At 48.2% G+C, this 19,103-nt stretch overlaps 5 protein-coding genes across 5 annotated transcripts; 2 read left to right on the forward strand and 3 right to left on the reverse strand.

Moving 5' to 3' along the window:
• Positions 1 to 665: 665 nt before the first annotated feature.
• EYB26_009658 (uncharacterized protein) lies at positions 666 to 6,145 on the reverse strand (the record flags this gene model as incomplete). Its single annotated transcript, XM_054268905.1, has 3 exons — positions 666 to 1,472; positions 1,524 to 4,881; positions 4,932 to 6,145. The coding sequence occupies 3 exons, from the start codon at positions 6,143 to 6,145 to the stop codon at positions 666 to 668; spliced, it is 5,379 nt and encodes a 1,792-aa protein (XP_054124880.1).
• Positions 6,146 to 7,938: 1,793 nt separating this feature from the next.
• On the forward strand, positions 7,939 to 8,542 carry EYB26_009659 (uncharacterized protein; the record flags this gene model as incomplete). The annotated part of the gene is made up of 2 exons (XM_054268906.1): positions 7,939 to 7,965; positions 8,033 to 8,542. The coding sequence occupies 2 exons, from the start codon at positions 7,939 to 7,941 to the stop codon at positions 8,540 to 8,542; spliced, it is 537 nt and encodes a 178-aa protein (XP_054124881.1).
• Positions 8,543 to 8,706: 164 nt separating this feature from the next.
• Positions 8,707 to 10,204, reverse strand: EYB26_009660 (uncharacterized protein; the record flags this gene model as incomplete). The annotated part of the gene is made up of 6 exons (XM_054268907.1): positions 8,707 to 8,942; positions 9,000 to 9,514; positions 9,575 to 9,743; positions 9,799 to 9,842; positions 9,895 to 10,063; positions 10,135 to 10,204. 6 exons carry the CDS (start codon positions 10,202 to 10,204, stop codon positions 8,707 to 8,709), a joined length of 1,203 nt encoding a protein of 400 aa, XP_054124882.1.
• A 2,664-nt stretch (positions 10,205 to 12,868) lies between these two features.
• Positions 12,869 to 16,658, reverse strand: EYB26_009661 (uncharacterized protein; the record flags this gene model as incomplete). The annotated part of the gene is made up of 3 exons (XM_054268908.1): positions 12,869 to 14,527; positions 14,587 to 15,253; positions 15,532 to 16,658. The coding sequence occupies 3 exons, from the start codon at positions 16,656 to 16,658 to the stop codon at positions 12,869 to 12,871; spliced, it is 3,453 nt and encodes a 1,150-aa protein (XP_054124883.1).
• Positions 16,659 to 17,039: 381 nt separating this feature from the next.
• On the forward strand, positions 17,040 to 18,924 carry EYB26_009662 (uncharacterized protein; the record flags this gene model as incomplete). The annotated part of the gene is made up of 2 exons (XM_054268909.1): positions 17,040 to 18,074; positions 18,124 to 18,924. 2 exons carry the CDS (start codon positions 17,040 to 17,042, stop codon positions 18,922 to 18,924), a joined length of 1,836 nt encoding a protein of 611 aa, XP_054124884.1.
• Positions 18,925 to 19,103: the final 179 nt, after the last annotated feature.

Here is a 19,103-nt window from a genome sequence, read left to right on the forward strand (position 1 = left end):
CAGTACATCTAACCGCTTCTCCTCCTCCCCCCTTAGGTATCTATACAGCCTGGCGTGTCTAGGCACTATGTATGAATCCATTGGCGTGTTAGGTACGCTACATTACCTACAGCTGTAGTGTGATAATTTGCACAAGAAATCGTTAGAGACGACTACATATGTACCTACATCGATAAATAAGTACGATGAATAAGAAAGGAATGTCCATTAAATCCTTTGAAAACGCGTGGAACATCGTGTCCAATCCTGTATATATATATAAACACACGAACGAAATCAATAGAACAACACGTACATGGAATCAAATTGCCCCCGAGACCCGAGAGAGAATGGAGAAGGAAACAAAAAAGGATGAAAACCGCTATAATCTCATGCAAACCGAATACAAAATGTAGAAAAGAAGAAAAAAAAAAAAGAGGGGAAATCGAGGCTATGGATAAAGATAATAACTGTTAACTCTGACTGACGCCCAGGATCAAAGACGACGATGATGTACAACAACAAGCCGTAAACAATTTCTCAAAAAAAGGCATCTCATCACCAAAGAAAGAGAAAAATAAGAATCGAATCGAAAAAAGGTCAATTGAATTGGCCAGCGCTTAATGAATCTATTTACGTCAAATGTAACTTATTCAAAGAAGAATAATAAATAAACAAACAATCAATCAATCGGATATTTCCACCGGTCTGTCCGGGGACGAGCCATCCATCGCGACGTCTTCATCTCCTTCTCCGCTTTGTTGGTGATTACTATTAGCATTATTATCATCGGCAGGAGGATCCAGATCGTTCGACTCGGATGATACCACTATGGCTGGCGTGGATTGTGATGTGCCAGGAGACTGTATATCTTCCTCTGGAGCCGCGGATGTCTCCCTCAACGAGGGAAGGACTAGTCCATCCGCGCCGTCTTTGCTGCCACTTGTCCCTGCATTGCGAGATCTCATGCGCAGTCTGCGTGCTCGCCGCTCGTCCTCTGCGCTTTCTCTGCGTCGGCGGGTGCGCTCTTCGTCGGTATCTGTGTTGTTGCTGCGTAGACCTTGCAAGAGATTGGCGGCTCGGTCGGCAATGTCTTCTCCCTCGGATACGGATTCGGCGCCATTTGTTGACTTGGCGTCTTCCTGTGGTGAGAGAAGGTCGCCGCTCGCGTCGGCGGTGGATATCACGGATGCGCCCTCGCCGTCGTCGGCTTCTGCGCCCATCAGGCCGGGCATTCGCTGTCCTGACGCTACTCGCACTTGATGTCTTTCTTTTAATCGTGCTCGCCGACGTCTGTCGCGCTGGTCTTTGGCTTGGGGCGCCGCTGCACGTAGTTTCTCTAGTAACGAGTCCATCGCACCACTTGATGTTGGTGATACAGGACTGTCGGTAGCACCACCGTTGGCTATGGTAGCATTGACTCGTTTGCGTGCCAAAGATGATTCGATTCGTCTTCGGTTCTCCTCTAGCGCTATATTCTTCTCCTTGGATTTCTATAATTCATTAGCCAATACTCCTTATTCATCAAGTCAAAAAAAACTAACCTTCCATTCTTGCAAGAAAGAAGCAAGCTTGCCGAAGAAGTCACGACGCGAGTTTTCATCCGTATTGTCCTCACCATAGAATGTCATAATGTCATCAAACGTCTTTGCCAAATCATCAAGTAAGATCTGCATCTGCTCGGCTTTCCGTCGAGCTTCTTTCATGTTTCGTTGAACCACCTGACTAACACGATCTTGAGGATGGAATTTCTTCGGATCACTCAAGTTGCCCGAATCAAGACTTGACTGTACGTTCTTGATGGTGTTGATGTATTTGACAGCATCCTGACGCAGATTGTCGATATTAAGTTTGTGCACACCAGCCACACCACCGATTTCGTCTTGGAAACCCTCCCATTCCGGATATTGATTACGCACGATACGTTCCACAAGATCCGCGAATGTAGTTTCGTTCTTGTCGTCCTTGACCATGCCCAATCGTGCAAGAGAACCCAGCTTGAAACCTTGAGCCTGCTTGTTGGCGTCATTCATAAAGTTACCAATATCTAGAATCAAACCCAAAACATTCATAAGCGATACGGAATCACGAAGAGAATCGCAAACTTGAGCCACCTCCTGTATCTTGGTGGAAATATGATCGTAATCCGCCTCGTAACTCCTTGTCAGTGCAAGCGCGCGCATCCTAGACTTCCAATAATGATTGAGTTCATAAGCCGTTTGTAGGTAGATCTGATCCTCCCGAGTAAGTTCATTAATATCTTGCTCCCTCTCGGCCGTTGCGGCGTCGGCAACAGTCCAGTCCTTGCTATATGGTGCCATGAGTTTGGCGGTATTTTCAGCAATATTACAGAGATCGTCTCGCTGCAAAAAGTCCATAACGACATCATTCTCCATAATCTCCTTGTCGCAATGGATAATCATCCGTACCAACTCATCCACCGATGTTTGCGAAAACTTGGCCAAGGCGACCTGGAAAGTCTTGGAGAGTTCGTTGGAGATGATCTGTTTCTTGTCTTTTCGTTTTTGAGCCGTGTTTCCACCACCTAAGATCTTTGTCTCCTTGGCCATGAACAACCGCTCCACTTCGTCGAGAACACCCTTCTTTGCCAAATCGGTGTATTTTTCTTCCTTTGCTTCGGTTGTCGGGGCATGACTGGCCCATACTGTAACCTGAGGAGTGTCAATCTTATCCCAATGAAGAGCCTTGAGTTTCTTCTTAGGTCTTATCGAAGGCATAGTGGTTGTCGGAGCATATGATTGGTCTTGTTGTGACATGTAGTTTGCTCGCCAAGCGCCAGGTACAGGAGCGCCAGGCGGAGGTGGAGGTGGCGGCGGCATACCAGGAGACATTGGGGGAGGAGGAGGAGGAGGAGGCGGCGGCGGCGGAGGAATACCCCCAGCTGACATTGGTGGGGGAGGAGGGGGAGGAGGTGGCGGCGGAGGGGGAATAGCTCCAGACATTGGCGGCGGAGGTGGTGGTGGTGGTGGAGGAGGAGGAGGAGGGGGAGGAGGAGGTGGTACAGCAGTAACAGCAGGTTTTGAAACCTCGTCTTTGACGTCGGCCTCTTTCTCAGCAGCTTCAGCTTCGGCCTTTTGTTCTGCTTTCGAGCCCTCAGCTTCCTCATCCGAGTCATATTTGCGAACCTTGGCGGCAATCTCTCCCAATAAACCAGTGGCTTGTATTGGGTTCATGCGCGGTCGTTCATAGGTTTCTAATGTGACCTTCTCCTTCTCCTCAACCGCTTCCGTCTCGATGATCTCGGGTAGAGGTTGGGCCTCTTGTTCAGTTGAAGCAACCTTTTTGCGTGTGACAGATCCGAAAGTGCTGTTTGTTAGGGTTTGCCGAGTCTTCTTTTCGAATTCTTCCTCTGGCTGCGCGAGAGCACCCTCCATCTGTTCTCGAAGTTCACGTAGACGATCTGATGGGCCATCTTGGTTCCAAACCTTGCCTTCGAGCTTGAATTGAGTCTTTGTCCGCTCGAGTTGGCGTTCAAGTCTTTCAAGTAGTCTCTCGCGATCCAGGATACCTCTCATCTGAGTTGGATCAGTTTCACCAAGTTTGTTTTCAGGTGCTTGTTTCTTTGCATTAGAAGCAGCAATATCTTGGGCATCCCGAAGCATGAGGTACAATTCACGAGTCTCCAACTCATTTCGTTGCAATTCTTGCGCTCGAAGACGGTGAACATCATTGAGCTCAGACTTGAGAGAATCATTTTGGCGGCGTTGCAACTCAAGAACACTGGCTTGTTCCTCAATCTGCTTTTGTAATTTTTTGACTAGACCATCAGCCCCGAGCTCGATCTGTGCCTTCATTTCATCACGCTCGGCAATGGCGGCTTCTGCGACCTGGCGAGCCTCCAAGGATTCGTCGTACGCATGTCTAGCCTCGGCGTCTGTATGCAACTTATCCAGTAAGTTTTGCACTGTGAACGTCAAGCCCTGGCGAAGGTCTAGATCTGGCAGCCGACGATCCATAGCAACGTAGCTAAGCATGGCTTCGACCAATTGAAACATACGCAATCCATCATCGCCTGAAGAATTCTCTCGTATAAGAAGCATATGCTGCATTGCAGAGAGAAAATAATCTCCCGCTCGTGTACCTTGTAACTTCATATTGATCGCATCAGTAATCTGGGCAGGATCACTCATGTCCTTGACTTCTCCTTCAACACTGTCCTTGGCGCTGCTGCCCTCGCGCTGCAACAGGTCCTCGTAGTCAATTGCCTCATTTTCTCGGAATCGTTCAATCTGTTTGTCAATGATCTCGTATTGGAAGCCCTCCATCTTCGTCAACAGACGCTTGATACCACAAGCGATGAACTGAGCTCGAATGTGACATCGTAATTGCAAGTCGTACTGCGGTGCATCTACAAGCATATTGATCATCATCATTGTCGCAACTGCGTATTCCATGAGTTGATTCTCCATGCCCACACCTCCGCTGCGAAACTCTTCACTTGCGCCGACCAGACTGCCCATCTTGCCACGACCGTCGATGGTCACCTCGACGATACGCATCCAGGCATCAAATCGACCTGTTTCCCCATTATGATTCTTGACATGATCCATTGCCTGCAACACCTTTTGGTGGCCTTGACCGTCGCCCCAGTGGCAGAGAAAAGTTAGTACATCGCTGACAATTCTTCGAGTTTGCAGTCGTGGCGACAGCAGCGAGCTGACCAGGGCAACGATAACTTGTTGGTGTGCAAGAGCATCGTCGGCGCCATATTTGTTGTTCATCAAGGCCTTTAGACATTTGGTAATGTCATATTCACGTTCAAGATCTTTATCAGCGCCTGACACTACAGGCCCTGGTCCAGCAGTCTTGCGGCGGTTGATTTTGAGTAACACATTTGTTAGAGCAACCTGACCTTGAGCTTCAACAAAAGCTTTGACCCAGCTTGTGATTGTTAGCCCTAGATATGATGCAAGCAAACAGAATGGACTTACCTGATGGGTTGCGTCCGCAGACTAACACTCAAACTGCCTAGTTGTTTCGAAGTAATTGTATCGTCCATAACCTTCTTCACATACCACTCCGGGCTTCCCTCTTCGTCGGCTCGGCCTATAACAGTAAGAGAGCCACTATCGTAGCCGTGAGTGAGCCGGGCGTTGTTGCGTCGCTTCTGCTCTCCTTGGAGCTCGGTCAAACGATCTTGATGAACGAGGGTCCATTTTTTGGAGGCGGGATATGCAAGCATCTGTCTTTTGGCTTGTTCTGGTAAATTCTGCCAGCCTCGCTTCTGCATCAATTCGAGAAAAAGCTGGTCGACCATTCGATCGTCCTTTGGCCGTGACAAATAGTCCCCAGACGCTACAGTCGACATTGATGGAGAAGGGCTGACACCATATTGAGGTTGTGATGGCCATGATCCTTGGGCGTTTGAGTAGCGACTGCCACTGCGATCACCCCCGGAATAAGAGGTGGTGAGGGTACGGGAAGAATTGCTGTCGGAAAAATATGAGGTTCTTGTAGCGGATGATGACTGAGAGGAATGTATGCTGGTCTGATCGAGAGACATTCTTGAGGCGGAGGACGAGTCGGCTGAAGCGTAACTGCCAGAGGCGTAGGTAAAGTTATTATTTGCCGCAGAGCTGCCAGGTCTCCCCCATTGTTGATACCTGGCGCCGCGGTCTCCTGTAGAGCTACCCGTCATTGTTAAATTCGAGGCGTGCGGCGGCGGCCGAGGACCACTGACCGAGGGCGTAACGGAATTATGTGAGGATGTAGATTTCGAGTCCCAGGCTGGATACTGATGATAATCAGCGTTGGACTTTGCAAGATGATTGGGAGAAGGCTCTCGGCGAGCGCCTGAATCTTGTTTTGGCAGGTAATCCACGGGTATGGGAATTTTTGAGTCCGAGGGCATGCTATCAAAGGGTATCGAGGTGATTATGCCGGCATTGGAATTGAGAGCAGCGACAGCAGCAGCATTAGATTCGTCCGCGTCAAATGAACCAATAGATCCTCTCGCTGAATATCGTGAACCGCGTGACCCAGCTAGACTACCTGTGATTGATTGTGTTTCCGCGTTTGTTGAACTCAACGAGGCTGTATATCCATCGAAGCGATCGTCTGTTTGCCTTTCCTTGTATAATTTTCTGCCAAAGAACGATTTGCTAGAGGTGCCCTGTTTTGGTTTCTCTGGAGCTGTGGTGGGCATTGTGATAGCGGCGGATGCTTGGAAGACAGCATGGGCGTGGACTCAGTCGATCGAATCTTCCCCTCTTGATACACAAGGCCAAGGTGGTGGGTGAGTTTGTTGACAACCCTCGCAAAGTGATGCAATACGGCGGCGTCTGTTGAATTATTTATGCGACGGAGACGGAGATGGACAAGACAGTCGATGCGTGCTTATCGTCGATCAGCAAGAGAATCACTTGTTTATCCCGTCGTCGTGACTAGTTAGTTGGACTAAGTCAGCTAGTCAGCGCACGTCGTATCCGAAGTTCGTAGGGCGCCCCGTAAACTGAGACAGGAGCCCGACCGGAATGCCTGTCTGTCTGGCTCGGTGTCGTGTTTTCGAGCAGAGCAGACGTGGGGAATGCAAAGACTCGAATAGTGAGCTTCTAAACAGCTCATAGAGTCTGGAGAGAGTGTGCAAAAGAAAGTAGACAGTGCGACGCTGTCCCTCTCAGAAGGAGTCGGCCTTTGTTCATTTGGGGTTAGCTGGCTTGCTTGGGCACGGCCAATCAGAGCGCGCGGCGCTGAGCTTCTTCAGGGGAAGGAGTTCCGAAGCAGCCAATCAGCACGCCGAACAGCATAACAATAAAACAATAAGACAAGTTGTGCTCTCTGCTGGATAGTTAGTTAGTTAACTTACTACATAGTTAATGCTCGATATAACTATCTGCCAGGGCACAGTTCAAGTGTTTCAACGGGCGCATTTATGCTCGTGAACGATCATGAAACGCAAGTACTTGGACCCTCCTTTGTCGACGGTTGGCCAGGTCCGTTGAGTTCTATTCTGGGGATCAATAACAAAGATTCATTCATGTCTTTTCTATTGTCTCTAATGATAATAAGCCAATCGAGGATGCCTGACGTCCCAGATGAGGAAAACGCCGAGGATTGAAGATTCTGTCTCTCGCTATACTTGCTTTGATATCTGCTTAATTTGCACTCTGAACCAAGTCAGCTTCATTCTGAGCATCCCATTCACAGTGTCTCTTGAGGAAGAGATACGAACGGTACTCCAAAGATATTCCATGCCCTCGAAGCTCAAGCTACAAATCAGGCTACAAATAACCTATTCGGCATATCCTAACCTGATATCTTAATCACATGAGGGCAAATCATCAAGATGAAAGCATACATGTTGCTACTATAACAACAACAGAGCTTATACTAGTGTGTTTAAGGATAAACTGTAAATAAGAGACAGCAAACAAAATGCCAGTTGGATATAATGCAACGAACTTCTTATAGCTAATCTGTAATGAGTCTCCGTTTCACTGTCTCAAATCGCTGATTCATGGTGGCGAAACTGATTAACTAGGTTCTGCTCACCCGATAAGATAAGCTGAATGCGTCTGGTCAGGTACAATACCGGCACCTCCCTCTATCGTTGATAAGAGCCACAAAAAACACCACACAAACACATGCTTGTAGGATATAGAAGTCTATGTAAATCAAACTTTAGCTGTACTCTGTATGTATCTGTATGGTAAGTGATGTTCCATGAACATCGTTGAGGTAGCTAGCTAGCTATCTTATCGGGGCCTATCATGGAAAGGAGGGCGGGAGACTAATCCCAGTCCGGGTGTGCTGACGAGGCCTACTGTACTTGGACTTGCTTCACTGTTTCACTCTGACTTTGACGTACTCCAGTGTCTATACACATGATCATGAAATGATCTCCGTTCCCCTCGATATACACTATCGGGGCGGCAAATAACCTAGGTTTAAACTCCTGGCGACCAGCGACGTCACTGCCATAGTCGCATCATCGGAACCATGGGGTCCTCATTTGACATGTTCAAGGTATGTAATTACCACAACCCCCTCTTATTTTCCAAAGCTACGAGCTAACAATGCTGAAACTGAATAGACCCTCATTATCCCGGCCTCCATATCCCTAATCATCTACCTCCTCCTCAGCTACATCCTCCTCCCTTTCTTCCGGCGCTACCGCCAACGCTACGCAAACTATCTACCTATAAGCGCTATATCAGCACAAACCCTGCCCATCCGCGAACGGATCGCGGACTCCTTAATGCAATTCTTCCTCCCAACTGCTTCGTGGCGACAACGCTTAGTTCCGCGGTTTATGCGCCGGTCATCCATGACTTCTCTTGTGGATGACGATGATGACGACGACGATGAGTCGAGAGATCATAATAGACCTGATAACAACGACTCGATAAGCATATTCGACGAGGAAGGGGAGAATATGGCTGAGATGAACCTGTCAGCTTCACGAAGAGAGGCGTTGGAGGCGAGGAGGAGTTTTGCAGGGGTGGATCAGGTCAGGTTGGGTAGGGATTTGGAGGAAGGGTTTATGGATGATAGTGACGATGAGAATGATGAGTCTTTACATTCTATGCCGGGAAGGCAGTGATATAATATGCTTTTTAGCTCGTATGAGTTTGGTAGAATATATTATTTGGATATATATATATATATATATATATATCTGGATGTAAGACTATATTGAACAAAAACCCCCTTTCATGCCATGCCATCGTTATAATTCATTATGTTAGGTATCATTCTGGTAGATTATCACATTACAATTCCGTCTAGTGCGTAGGGTTGGTGGTGATGGACGGGGAAGACTCCCTGTCCGTGGAACGGAGGTGACATGACCATGCCCGGACGTAGGCCGAGGATATTCTCTTCGTGTCCGTGATGACTGTGTGCATGTGGATGATGTGCATGATTCGGAAGATAGCTGAGATGGGGTTGAATTTCAAGACTGCGCTCGTGGGGTGTTGGGATGTAATAGGGGTATGGGACTGCTGCATTCGAATATTAGCTGTGTTTCTGTGGGACGGATCGGATGGAGATAAACTCACCAGGCACCCCATGCATTAGCAACTCTCCACTCTCGTACGGTGGCTGAGGTTCGCCTTTGAAGCTCGACAAGCTTCCCTCGTAATGACTAGTCGATATACTACTGCACGAACTATATGGAGTCTCCGGTGTGGCGGTGGGTAGCGGTGGACTAAACAGTCCCTCTAGAGGCACCTCCCAATACGACGAGGACGAAGCCGGAGGAACAGATAGAGATCGTTCGGTGGTAGCATCGTCACCGCCAACTAAGCGGTCATGCACATGTAGATGCATCTCTGAATTTCGGGGTGATACGTCGATGTGTTGGTGTTGTTGTTGGTGTTGGTGTTGAAGGATGATACTAGGTGTTCCGACAGCGGATAGTGCTGGTGATAATGAGGTGGGCGTTAGTTGTGGGAGTGGTGACTGTACGGATGTGAATTGTTGTTGTGGTTGTTGCTCTTTTTTAATTGTTGTTTTGGTCGTCTTGGTCGAAGGTTTGCTCTCTCTCTTTCGCTTGCGAGTGAGTTGTCGATGTCTGATATAATTAGCTTCAAGACTTCTTCATGTCAGGCCGTGTCAGGCAAAGACAACATACCGATTCTTTGCATCCAGACCCGTCCGGCCGGGGAAGTATGTGTCGACAATCATCTTCCAAGCTCGTCCATACTCGCCGATTGCAAGCAAAAGAAGTCGATCTTCCTCTCGTGTCCAGGGGCTGCGATCAATAGCTGGATCTAGCACGTCGTTCCACCGTTTGAAGCATTCTTCATACGCGGTTAGTGACTCTATCCTATCTGAGATGGGAAGATGAGAACATACGATCCCCATTCCTAGTCCCCACGACTTGCGCAACGCGAGACCAACTAACTCAATCAGCATGCATTCAGAACTGTAAACTTTGCAGGAGTATCTTACTGTGGCCCATGACGATGAATACCCATCTTCAACAACTCATCCTCGCCCTGTGACCATGGACCCAGGTTCATGGTGGCGGACACACGATAGTGCCATCGTTTGCGACAATCCTTGTTGTTTCGGCCGGGGAGATAGGAGGCAATAACGCGCCAGTCGACTTTGCCTTTCTCTTATGAAAAGAGCGATGTTAGGATATGATATCCTCCTAGTCTGTTTGATCTATGGACAAGGGAAGCTTACCACAAGATTCAACCAACCTCCTGAGGGTAGTGTCCTCCTCCACACTCCACAGATTACGGGATCTATTCATCTTTTTGCTTCGTATGATATAGGTGACTTCAGTGAGTGTAAGTGTCTACTCCGTAGTAGAATCGTCTGACAAAGACCTTTGATGGATGAAATCAAGCGGGGCACAGCCGATCTTTTAAATTAATCGCAAAGCTCTGTCGGGTCTCTCTCCAGGGCTCCTAGCCTCCTAGCTTGTCAGAAAAATTAAACGTGCTCTTAGCTCAGCCTGACCCAGGCTGTAATTCAACAGGACTGGCGGCTTTTGGGGCTTGAGAGCCGATCTGCAAGCCTATACCATTGGCTGTGTAGATACTGAAAGTCAAAAAGTCAAAACAAAAAGTCACTTACGGAATAGGAACGGAAAAAAGAAAAGAAAAAAGAAAGGAAAAGTAATACATCGTTCGTATATAGAATAGAGGTCTAGGCTGGTATTCAAAACGTCAAGTCATCAATCATGTGTTGCAAGCGGCTCGATTTGCCTCCATTTCTCCTCAGGCGATGTGCATGAGAATGCCATGCCATGCTATCCATCGTATGCATGTTAAATCATCCTAAACCATGCAAATGCATCGAAGCGGCTGCCATGAGCCAGACAGAACTCACCACGGACTCGCCGATGGGTCAAGTCCGGAGACACAAGGGCAAGAACAAGGCCAATAGGAATGAGAGCCATCGAGGTGGGAAGGGATAGCACGGTTTTGCTTTTTTTCTGTACGAGAGTGCAGTGTGCATATTGGACAGAAAGGTTTGTCAATAAGGGTATGGAGTTCTATGGACTACGGAGTAAACAGGGCTAGGGGGGGGGGCTGTCAGATCATCTGCGGTTGACCAGGTGGGAAGAACGATCTCGCTCGGAGCAAAACAGGCCCAAGCAATTTTTTTTTTTCAGCGACAAGTCAAAAGCAGGGCTCGCTGGACACAACCAGAAAAGGAAAAGCAAGTCAGCCTCATGTGGATTTTGTAACAAAGTCAAGAGCTTGGACGATGACTGAAGAAGGTCAAAATTAGCGAGCCGCTCAGCTCGTATGGTGGTAATTACCTGTATTACTACAGAGCACATATAGTGTGCTCCTGTAGTACGTTCTTGTGATTCGGTATCTTGATCGATCCTGCCGGATAGTAGATTTATGCCCAATGTACTGGCGCCACTGGTGTTTCTGATTGTGTTTGTGGCCGTAGGAGCAGGCCATATCCCAATGCTATTAAGAATCCCTGGAATTAGTCTAATTAAGAGGCTGAATGCTCCGCGGGTTACGAAGAATTACATATTTACTCATACTACACGCGGATCGATACATCCCGTATCGTAAGGAGCGTACGCAATACACTGCCGGTACCGGTATCAACTTCGAAATAAGCTTATTCCCCAGTCCCGTCACAAATACAGTATAAAAACCGTATCACATACCCGCCCTGAACAAGTACAGGTCTTGTCTGTCCTACTCGACTGCGCGTACTTCTTCCTCCTCTTGGTCATCTCGTCTTTTCCCATTCACCGCAACATTACACAAGATCTCGCGTACGCAGTCGCCAGAGAGATTCGATTCTGGACACAAGACGACATATGGAAAAAAAGAAGAAAAGAAATCCATGAGGCCAAAGAATAAAAATAAAAATAAAAAAGAAAACAGCGTGCTCCGTATGGCTTATGGCCATGCAGACCCAGTCTAGTTTACCGATACTCTGGATCATCAGCCCATGCCATCCTGGTTAACTATTGTGCTCTGTGCTACTAAACCAACTAACTCACAGGCTAACACACCCTTGTCAGTTTTCGCCAGGCGACAGGACGGTACTATATTTGTATGCATGCAGCTTGCATCTTCCAATGAAGACCATTCCCACGCGAGATGCAATCTCGCTAATAGCCAACAGCTCCAACAAAAAGAAAAGAAAACTCGAACGGTCCGTGGAATTAATTGTTTGATTTCCGGATTCATGGTCAGGGGGAATGACATGGCAATTTTTTTTTTTCTTTCGATCGCTTCGACTTGCCCTGCCCTTCCTTCTACTTTCACGATGAGACACGATATTATTTGCGAAGCAAGGAGGAGGGACTCGCCACGCTGCGGCTGATCTACAGGGCCTCGTGAACTGAAAGATGTTGTGTCCTGTCCTTGTCCGTCCTCTGATCACACTTGCATACATACATACTCTGTTGTAGTACTCCGTAGTAATTCTAGACCGGTGTATGACTTCCCATAGCCCGTAGTTTGTAGTTAACTACGTAGTTTATAGTTTATATCCCATGGAACAGGCCCGCTAGACTCGCTAACTAGTAACTACGTACCTATGATTGATCATTGATCCCACTCCTCGGGATTTGATGCCTTTGTTCGTTTTGTCTCACTGAGTTTAGCACCGAATACTGCATTGGGCAATGGAGTGGGCACTGGTCAACTTTTGGCAGCGAGCACTGACATTTACAGTTCCCTAGTGTTAATGCACGGTTAGTTGTTTAGTTTCTACAAGCACTTTTTAGGTGCGCTGTGACTATGTCCATGATCGTCGACCATGTAAGCCACTCCATGCTTTAGTTCTCGCGTTGGTCGAATGAGAAAAGCCAAATAGCTCAAATTGGTATCATCGATAGATAGATAATGAAAGAAAACAATGAAAAGAAAGAAGAGAAAGAAAAAAAAAACAATAATAATAACGTGATAAAAAATACAATGACGGTTTTTGTCTATACACCAATCGCGTTCTTGACCCAATTCTCCAAGCCCCCTTTGGCAATAATCTCCTGCACATTGGGAGGCAATTCGCCAACGCGGTGTGTCCATGTTGTACCATCGTGCTCCTTGACCTCGATCTGACTACGGCGCACGTCCCAGGTCAATGTCCAGCCCGTTCGGCGCGTAAGCGTCTTTCCCTCGCCAAAACTCTCCCGCAACCGCTCGACGAGTCTGGGAACCTCCAATCCCATGAGCGCGTTATTAATACTGTTGCGCGAAAAGATGTTTCCAAAACTACCAGACACCACAAGGGGGATCTTCTTGGCTAGGATCGCGGTCGCGGCTTGTTCGCGAGAACTGCCGCAGCCGAAATTGAAGCCGGATACGAGGATATCGCCTTCCTTGGCAACGTCGGCAAATGATGGATCGTAATTGGACATGCACACTTGCGCCATCGTTTCCACGGGCACGTTGTCTTGGTAGGTGTACTTGCCGGGGTAGATACCATCGGTGTTGATGTTGTCTGCGTCACAGAACACGATTTCACCCGAGATGCGTTCTGGGAAGCCCGGGTACAATTCTGTCAGAGATGCAGCATCCTCTTGTTTTTCTTCCGACTCTTGCTTCTGCTTGGACAATCCGAATTGTTGTTCGCCGTCCGTGATGAGATTATCCAACTGTCCAATGACCTTTTCCAATGCTTCTTCAGCAGTAAGCATGCGTTCTTCTTCCTTGATACCATCTCCCTCACCCCGAATCACCCCGGTCCAGCCCTCTGGTTGCTGATACCAACCAGGTCCCTGGAGAAGACCAGACAAGGCACTGGCAGCTACAACCTCTGGGCTACCAAGGTAGGCCTTCGCATCGGTACTGCCCATACGACCTTTAAAGTTACGGTTCGATGCGCTAATACCAACCTCGCCGGGCTCCAAAAGACCCGTTCCTAATCCAATGCAAGGTCCACAGCCAGCTGGAAGGGCCTCTGCACCAGCATCTAGTAGCACCTGCCAATCACCAGCATCTTCTGCAACTTGCTGTTCAGGTAAAGATGCGGCAGCAATGTAAAACTTAACTCCATCTGCAATCTTGGGCACTTTACCTCCATTGGCCTCAGCAGCTTCTCTGAATACGCGCGCAGCAGCGGCAATGTCAGATGCACGTGAGTTGGTGCATGAAACAAGATACGCCTTGTTAACCTTGATTTTCTGGGCCTCTAATTCGCTGATTGGAGTGGCAACTTTGACCGAGTTGGGGCCAGACACGTAGGGCGAAAGAGAGGATAGATCCAAAAACAGTTCCTTGGCGTATTTAGCACCCTTATCCGCGGTCAGTGCGTTCGCAAACAGCTCTTCTAACCGGTCGTGAGTGAATCGTTGTGCAGCATGGGTTTTGTAGGGGCCATCAGCCAGCCCCATAGCTGCGGTCGTAGCTTTGCCTCGTAGCCAGCCTTTTAGCACGTCGTCGATCGGGAATAAGCCAGACAGTGCACCCCATTCTGTAGTCATGTTTGCAATTGTAAGGCGGTCATCGACCCTGAGACTGCGCATTGTTTCTTCAGAGCCTGTGAATTCGATAGCGTGGTTGAGGACGTCGTCTTTGCCGAACAAGTGGCACAGCGCGACGATTACATCTTTTCCAGTAACTCCGGCAGGCAAAACTCCAGTGAAGTGCTACAACCGAATTTCATTAGCGTATATATCAAAAAACTTAAAATCAAAATTCAACGTACCACTCGTGCAATATTAGGAACCTGCCACCACGTCTTTCCAGTTGCCCAAATACTAGCTCCATCGGTACGCACAATAGGCGTTCCCAAACACCCAACACCACCATACATATTACTATGACTATCGGACGCAACGACCAGAGTTCCTGGCCATGCGAATCCTTCTTCAACCATAATCTGATGTCCAATGCCTCTTCCAGCAGGATAAAACTCGACGCCATGGTGCTGGGCAAATTCTTCAATTTGTCGGTATTTCTGTAGGTTCTTCTCAGTCTTGTTTTGTACGTCGTGATCCAGAGTCATGACAATTTGATTGGGGTCGTGTAGCTTGGAAGCGCCGATAGACATGAACTTCAACGCCACGGGCCATGAATTGTCGTGAGTCATGCACCGATGAGGACTGATGGTCACATAATCACCGGCCTTGACGAATTTTCCGGGAGCCAATCCGACGGCATATTTTTGTACGATCTTCTCGGTCAGGGTCTGTGGAACGGTAATATTCGAGTTCATCGACGATAGGATGGCCGAGACCTCGGGGTTGTTTAATTGAGAGTGGAAAACATCTTGAGAGAGGGAGGATCGAGACGAGGCGAAAGTTCGGATGGCAGTGCGCAGTGAGCGCTGGTGGAGCGTCACGCGCCTGCTTAATGAAGCGTGGAATGGCATTCTATATTATATCAGCGGTGGAAGCAAAACACAAGAACGAAAGAAAGAGAGAAATACCCGAAGTCGTTGGTGGACAAATGAAGAAGCGTGCAATTCCAATCAGCCAAATTTTATTTTCTGGGGAACGGGCCGAATCATGACTCAGCGCCCGGCCTTCCACCCGATGTCGGATGATTTCTACCGAGGGAAACATTTGTATAATTCATTCAATTGCGATTAAACGACTAACTCCATGCTATGCAATAACTAATACTAAAGGATGCTATATGTACATCTCACAACTTCCAAATCTCCCAGTCTCGAACGCCAATCTGCTGAATGAGTCCTTTAACAGGTCCTTGCAGCTCATACCCATGCGCCCAGACTTTTGGACCTGCCATGTAATTGATGAATCCTTCCGGACCAGAAATAATAATCATCTTCTTAGTGCCAGGTGAAGACTGTATAGAGTCGATATACGCTTTAATCTCCTTTGTGCTGATGAATGTGTGTTCCTCATCAACAAAGTAGTCAACTGAGATCTGCCTAGGGTATCGGGTTTTGAGGGCTTGTAGCTCGCGAACTATAGCGTTTTGTTTGGCTTGCGCTGCACTAGACCCGAGAGTGTCGGTAGGGCTAGTCGTGTCCTTGTGAAATGGCCACCACCATGTTGCGTTTGGTCGTATTATATTTGGCGTGTCGCTAATGCCCCCTGCACAATCTTCTCGTTTCCTATTAGCCCACAAGATATGAATCTTAGGCGTCCTTCCTTCCACAGGACGTCTGAATATTATATAGGCGGCCTGCAAAGCCGGAGCAATTCCCGTGCCGCCTGCAATGAATAATATATCATTAACCTCTGGATCGATCTCGCATTCTATTTGCGGACCTCTCATTTCAATACTGGCTCCTTGTTGTAGACCGTGCAAATACCGAGATACCTCTCCATGTGGATCTCGACGAATCAAAAATCGCAACGACTCCTTTGCATCTTCGCTCGCATCGTCAACAGGTGGAAGCGGTGTATAATCTCGCCCGATTTGTAGTTGTGGTTGCTTGAACATCACACTCCATACTCCCGCCTGCCATGCGATTTCGTACGTCTCGTGGTTATCTGCCGACGCCGCTGGTTCGAGTGTGAATATACTATTTGTTGAGGAGACTTGTTCTCTCGACACCAATTTGTAGCGAGCGAATGTCAACGGGTTCAGATTGGCGTCCAAGATGTCTTGTCGTGATCTGATGTAAGCTCCAATTGCGGCAGCTGTCAACGTGACCGCCGTTAAGCGAATCCATACCCGCCTTTTTGGGGTTGGCCATGCGGCTGCAGAATAGTTCCGATATGCGACGGGGGAAGGTGACGGTCGAGGAATCCGCTGTGGGAGTTTGCATGTCCTCCAGTAAGGACACCGCGTAGAGACGAGCATCGTGAGTTGCCGTAGTGATCAATCAATATGTACATGAAGCCATGATCAACTAAAATGTTGAATGGAAAGGACGGAATGGTTGAGGCGGGAGCGGCAAATCATTTGAGCTTAGCGCCTTCCGTGCGGAGTCGCTCTCTCTAACGGATGATTGGATCATTGGATCTTACTGTCGATCTGATTCATCGTTGCCCCCTTGGTCGTTCTTGGTTACATTCAAGAAATTGTCCTCATCTCAACATTTCACATTGACGCGACAGCGTGCACCGACAACTCAGATCCACGAATTAAGTTCGCTTCTTACAGTCAAGACGACGTGCTTGTTAGCTGGGCATGGCGACGGCCTACTTTCTATAAACTTTGAGACTCGATAACCACACAGAAATGCCTCCAGTGACATTCTCTGAAAGACAGGGTCTCAACGGCCACCCACCGCGCGATTCCCTCGAGCTTGCCTCGCTCGCCTCCACGTCCGACGCTGGCTCTGCCGGACGATCCTCATACGAGTCCTCGCGATCAGGCATCTCCTCCTCCCGGAAATTGTCATTAGAAGCCGACGACCCTTTATCCGAACAGACGGGGCTAGGATCCAGTCGCACGCGAGGGAATCGCTCGTATTCCGTATCCTCTGCCTTTGACTTTGGCAGTAATTTATTTCCCCTTTCGCAAACCGCTGGCGGCTATGCCCCTCTTGGTGCACCTTCGGTGACCTCATTGGAACGGTATGCGGGGCTTCGGGATGCCTCGTTGGAAAAGCACAAGTCTTTGACTTATCTGAATGGGTTATCGTTGATTGTTGGTTTGATCATTGGGTCGGGTATATTTTCGTCTCCGAGTCAGGTCAATTTCAATGCTGGGTCGCCGGGCGCAGCTCTGATCGTATGGGCGGTGGCAGGTTTTTTGGCATGGACGGGCGCAGCAAGCTACGCAGAGTTGGGAGGAGCTATTCCGCTAAACGGTGGACCGCAGGCCTATTTGTCTAAAATATTTGGCGAGATTGTGGGATTTCTGTTTGCTTGGTGTGCCATATTTGTCCTCAAACCAGGTTCCGCAGCGATTATCGCCATCATATTCGGTGAATATCTTGTCAGAGCCTTTATCGGGTCCGAGGTGGAAACGATCAGTCCGTGGATCAACAAAGGTGTTGGACTTGCCGGCGTTCTATTTATAACCATTCTCAATTGCGCTTCGACGAAGCTCGCCACTCTTGTTGGAGATATTTCCATGTTTTTCAAGTTCGGTGCATTGCTTGCAGTCACAATCATTGGAGTCATAGTCGCCATTACCGGCATATCGTCAAAGGGAGAAGCTAATCAAGATTGGAAAAATTCCAGTTGGTTCGAAGGGACAAGCACAGACATCTCTGACTGGGCTGTCGCGTTGTATGCAGGGCTGTGGGCATTCGATGGATGGGACAATGTACGTTTAATCATCTACAGGGGCTTTATTACATATCTGACTCTTCAAGACAAACTACGTGACCGGCGAGTTCAAGAATCCGAGCCGTGACTTACCGCGTGCGATACATACAGCAATGCCCGTGGTGATTGTTTGCTACCTCATGGCCAATGTCTCTTACTTCTTTGTTCTGCCACAAGCGACAATATCAAAAAGCAATACAGTGGCCGTTCAATTTGGTGCCAAAGTTTTTGGACCAGTGGGAGCACTCATCTTGGCCCTGGTGGTTTCCAGCAGTTGCTTAGGAGCTCTCAATGCGACGTGCTTCACAAGTGGCCGTCTCGTGTACGCTGCGGGCAAAGAAGGCTATCTCCCAGCGATATTTGGGAAGATTGGGTTCGGAAACTCAAGCAACAATATGACTGGCAGTCGATTGCAGCGCCGATCATGGTTCCACAAGACCTTTTCATGGCTCTGTGGAGGCAGCGCAGCCATTGGTTACACTCCAGTTAATGCAATGCTTTTCAACTCTGCACTCACCATAGCATACGTTGTCGTCGGGGAATTCGGCACATTGATTACTTTCTACGGTGTAGCGGGATACACATTTTATTTTCTCACGGTTCTCGGGTTGATTGTCTTGAGGATACGAGAACCGCATTTGGAACGACCTTATAAGACATGGATCACGACACCCATAATTTTCTGTTGCGTCAGTCTCTTTCTTCTCAGCCGAGCTGTCATCGCCGAGCCTCTACAGACACTCATTGTCGTCGGTTTCGTCGCAGCTGGTGTCCCTGCTTATTTTTGGATGATGTATCGACGGGATGGGACTATCAAGCTGCCAGACTGGAAGTTTTGGCAAAGATGATTCTCTCGGCATTCCAACTTATGAAAGATTTTTTTTCTTGAAAGACTATATCTTTTAATCATGTATAATAACAACCATTCTTGTATATGCGCGTTCGAGCTGTAGTATTCTGTTTTGATGCATCCCACAGTGAGGTGGGCCACGGTGTTGATATGGCAATTTAGCGAGTACGCGACGAT

The sequence above is a fragment of the Talaromyces marneffei genome, chromosome 8 (assembly GCF_009556855.1).
Source record: "Talaromyces marneffei chromosome 8, complete sequence".
NCBI lineage: Eukaryota > Fungi > Ascomycota > Eurotiomycetes > Eurotiales > Trichocomaceae > Talaromyces > Talaromyces marneffei.